At 41.0% G+C, this 5,000-nt stretch overlaps 1 protein-coding gene across 1 annotated transcript in view; it reads left to right on the top strand.

The window, feature by feature from the left end:
- lsamp (limbic system associated membrane protein) overlaps positions 1 to 5,000 on the top strand; it is a 247,328-nt gene that overhangs the window by 232,241 nt on the left and 10,087 nt on the right. Inside the window, exon 4 of the mRNA XM_063204977.1 lies at positions 1,853 to 1,984. Within this exon, the coding sequence (XP_063061047.1) occupies positions 1,853 to 1,984 (132 nt within the window). The remainder of the gene's footprint in view (positions 1 to 1,852; positions 1,985 to 5,000) is intronic.

The following is a 5,000-nucleotide window of genomic DNA, read 5'->3' on the forward strand; positions in this document are numbered from 1 at the left end:
CTCCCTCCCCACTCGCTTCCTGTCTCTCCTTCACTTTCCTATCTCAAAAAGTAAATACATATCCAAAAAAATGGAATAGCAGTGATGTAAAGCAGGGCTTTCTTTATTGATCTATTTATTCATGTATTCAAATATTCTTGGGCTTCTTTTGTCTTTATAGTGACTCACTAGAAAGTACATAATTGGGCAGGAAACTGAGAGATCTAGAGTAGGGTTAGGAAATTACCCAGTCTGGTCTGGAGCATGGGTCCCCATGGGCGCATACCCTGTATACATATGGTGTAGGTGTATTAAGAGAACTGCGTCACAGCACCCCCAGGGCTTTATTTATATAATTAGTTTTATTTTCTGAACTGGGAGTCTGGGACTGATGTTGGAGTGACAGTTCCATCCACGTAAGGTACCTGCTGTCAAAAAAAATGGAATACCAGTGACGTAAGGGGTTTTATTTTTACTTTGTGACAAGCCATCATGAGCAAGCAGCTCTTCGACTGGTGACATTCTCTTTGCTGTCAAAGACATGCCCCTGTTTCAGTCTGTGCTTTTCCCTTTTTTGGGGGAGAGGTAACTTTAATTAGACAGGACAGTGAAGAGTGGAACAGGAAATTAGTGGGAGAGAGAGACAGGGGAGGATCGGGAAATGACCCGGGTCGGGATTTGAACCCAGGTGGCCCGGGACTAAGCCATAGCTGGGCCAGGCTGTTCTGTTCCTGCTTGGTGGGCAGGTACTGCAGCTGGTTAAGGGGAGTTTACTGTAATGTCGAAGCCTTATTGAGTATGTGCTTATAGGTCAGCGACTGATTGAGCGGTCAATCGTTCACAGAGATGTAATTCACAATTGACTGACCTGCTTAGTGAATTGGCATACACTGTGTGTTTACCTCGGTCAATAATGTAGGGAGTGTTGGTGGTGTTACAGCGCCCTCTGGGGGGCTGCTGCTGGTATTGTCCTCCAGTCGTGCACACACATTGCAGTGTAGGCTAATCATTATGGCCAAAACACAGTACTTCATCTGCAAAACATTCCAACTGCCAAACCTTTAAAAAACGATATAGCAGATTTATGGATATCATTACTACGCGTATGCCAAAGCCTTTCCCGCCCATTGAATCTTAATTTCCCTTCAGAATATGCTGTATGGTAAGGATTATGTGCATTATGCGGTGCTGTGTTGGTGTGGGCCTGTCTGCTGAAGTGCTCCTCCTTGCTAAGTAATGGGAGGTGAAGGGGTTATCCATAGCTATCTATCTGCCAAGGCCCACACACTGGGCGAAGGCTTTCGTTGGGTTTCTGCCTACTAACTCCTCTTACTATCTCCCCTGAGAAGTTTTTTTTTAAAAGAGAGAAAACATTGCATAGTTGGATTGTTGGATGCTTGACAGAAATCCGCTGTAGGTATTTGCGAAAGATCCCTGTGTGCTCGTACTTCTTCATTTGACTGTCCTCCCTAAGTCTGCGTTATTCAACATTAAATCAACTGTAGCTCTTTTTTGTAGCTTTTTTTAAGGAGGCATGTCGACTGAGAGCTGTTTGTGAAACCACTTTCGTTGCACAGAAAGCCCTAATGTTTATCATCTATTTGCTTTTCTCCCCTTCTCTCTGTGTGTCTCTTTGTCCTCCGTTCTTTTTTCTGTCTTTCTCTCTCTATAACTTTCTCTCTCTTTGCCTCTATCTCTCCTCACTCTCACTCTGCCTCTATCTCTCTCATTCTCACTCTCTCTCTCTGTTTCTCTCTCTCTCTGTTTCTCTCTCTCTGTTTCTCTCTCTCTCTGTTTCTCTCTCTCTCTCTCTCTCTCTCTCTCTCTCTCTCTCTCTCTCTCTCTCTCTCTCTCTCTCTCTCTCCCTCTGCAGCAGAGCCGTTGGATGGAGAGGAGTATCTGGATATATCAGGGATAACGCGGACCCAAGCCGGACGATACGAATGCAAAGCCAGCAACGACGTGGCTTCGCCAGATGTCAAATACGTCAACGTGGTTGTCAACTGTATGTATCAATCTCACATAATGATTTTGTATTGTTTCACTATTCTTATCAAACAGTGTATACATTGCTTACAGTGTATACATTGTTTATACTAGCAGATAAACTATGATTTAAGATTTACACAATACAAATTATGGGTAAAGGGTTTGATAGAATGTACTGTACTGCCCTACAAAACAAAAAGGCAGTAACTGTGCATAGCTTCAAACAGAGTACAATGACTTTCAAATTACTGTTTTCCAGTATAGTATAGCTTTAGGTAGATTATTGACATGCTGCTGTTGTGGTAGTTTATATTACCACATTCTTTGGTAATATCAGTCAATCATTCAATCATTCAGATCAATCATTTTGTTTAACTTTATATTTTGATATATGCCATTAAAATCATTGATAATTCATTTTGAACAACAATGCAATACTTCTTGCTTTATATGGCACTGTTGTGTGTGAAATTGACACGGTGTGGGTGTGACACTGCATTGTATTGCCGCATTACACATTTGTTAAAAAATAATGTGCTGAATGTAAGAAAATGTGGTAACACTTTACTTGACATGTTCCTGCATAGCACATTCATAGCAGCTGTAAGTCTGCACAAAACATTCATGATTGTTTCATGACCTGTTCATACCAAACCTTCCTTGAACCTAGCGGACAGAAGGACTGCAACTTGTCAAAATAAGTTTCAGTTTTTCTCAATTGGTTTGGCTAATTTTTCGAAACTGAGATGACATTCTCAAAACAACACGGACAAACCCCCAAACCAACTTTCAATTTCCCACAACAGAATGGCATTTCTCATTGCTTTCATCAAATCTCAAATGCTTTGTACATGCCTCAAATGTTTAGGACATCTAGCAGATGGCTATGTACAAGTACCCTACAGTTGACACATTGAGCACATATTTAGCACATTTTCCAAATAAATTGATCTTTCTTATCTAAACGAATTAGGCAATTCTCAGTCTATTGGTAGCCCTCTCCAAAACATGTCAGCATGATTTCATTGTGTAAGTCATTATATGCAAAGTAGTCTACACAATTGTCAAACCAGTCAAGGACATAATATTTTAGAATGTAATTACTGTAAACAGTAAATTCATGACAGTGTTCAACAAGCCAGATGGTATTGTAACTTTACTAGTTTGTAGAAAATAATTTTACAACCGTGTATGCTACAGTTTCCTCTGTTATTTGGCTTAATTTCTTCTCAACATTCAAACAACATTCTGTGGAAGGAATTTAGTTTTGACACACGGGTAAACCGTGTTTGAGGTGATATGAGCAAGTGATGAGGATCCATGTTGTTATGCTGAACCATCCAGTTTATTTTGACAGAAAGACTAAATGAATGCAAATGAGCCAAAGCAATTGAGAAGGATATATGCCCTTTTTAATGGTACTGACTATTTATGTGGGAGAAGGTTTAGTGCTGATGCAAGAATGAACAGTTTTGGGAGGTATATGACATTTTGCTAGTTATCTGAACTGTTGTGCAGAAGTGTAAGAATGTTTGGCCAAATGACCCAAAATGTATAGAAATGTCATCTCGCTTTCAAGAAATTAGCCAAACCAAACAAGAAAAACTGTAAACAAAGCAGCATTGCGGGTTTTGATCTGAACCCTCAATGATTATCGATTTTGACAAGTTACAGTCGTTTTGTCTTCCATCTATATGAAAGATTTGGTATGAATATCTTACGAAACAGTCTTGAATCCCTCATGCAAAGTGTATAGCAGCTGCTATTAATGTGTTATGCAGCCAACATGATCTCCAAAAATTCTGTGCTCCTGGACACGGATGTTAAGGACACAAAATCCGTGTCCAGGAGCACGGATTTTGCCAAAATTCTGTGCTCCTGGACACGGAATTGTTTTCCGTGCTCCTGGACACGGAATTGCTTGAAGTGCTTTCTATAGGTTATTTCCACAGTCTTGTGTTTTCTCAGGATTTTTCTAATTTCAAATATTTTGTCTAAAAAAAAAAACATTTCTTACTGACAGGTTAGGGTTAGGGATTGTTTAGGTCTGGGCACAGCTAGTTTTCTTTCATTCATTATATGAATTTGATAGCCTAGCAACCAACTGGAAAAGGTATTTCTCAAAAATATGTCTTTAATGACAGGTTAAGGTTAGGGAATGTTTTGGTCAGGGCACAACTTAAATTGCTATAGCATTATTTTGTTCAGGATTAGCATTTGGTATGTATTTTCTCATGATAGAGTTCACACAGTGCTGTGGTAATAGCCTATAGAAAGCACTTCCGTGTGCCCATCACGGAAAACAATTCCGTGTCCAGGAGCACGGAATTTTGGCGAAATCCGTGCTCCTGGACACGGATTTCGTGTCCTTAACATCCGTGTCCAGGAGCACGGAATTTTTGGAGATCAGGCTGTATGCAGCGACACGTCAAGTAAAGTGTAACTGAAAAGGTTCATCAGAAGGTTATTATTATATTCACATGGGTAACTCATGTTACTTTCTGTGCACTAGATAGTGCTGATTTTATGCAAAGAAATTTAACAGACACATGCGCGCACGCACGCACGCACACATACACACTCACACACACACACACACACACACACACACACACACACACACACACACACACACACACACACACACACACACACACACACACACGCACACACACACACACTTTACAACTTCCCGTGTCAGCCTCTCCTATAGAGACAGGCCATCTGCAAAGGAAGCCAGCCTGAAAAACTATAGAGAGAAAGCTGCAGACTTGCACTGGAAAGCAGAGCAGAAGAGTCAGACAAGTTACGCAATAGTCTTCAGATATTCCCTTTCTTCTCTCTCTCCCTCTCTCTCTCTCTCCCTCTCTCTCTCTCTCCCTCTCTCTTCTCTCTCTCTCTCTCCCTCTTCCTCTGTCTGCATTGCTCTCTCTCTCTCTCTCTCTCTCTCCCTCTGTCTGCATCTCTCTCTCTCTCTTCTCTCTCTCTCTTCGTTTTTCTTTGTCTGCCTCTCTCTCTCTCATTCTCTATCT

The sequence above is a fragment of the Engraulis encrasicolus genome, chromosome 8 (assembly GCF_034702125.1).
Source record: "Engraulis encrasicolus isolate BLACKSEA-1 chromosome 8, IST_EnEncr_1.0, whole genome shotgun sequence".
NCBI lineage: Eukaryota > Metazoa > Chordata > Actinopteri > Clupeiformes > Engraulidae > Engraulis > Engraulis encrasicolus.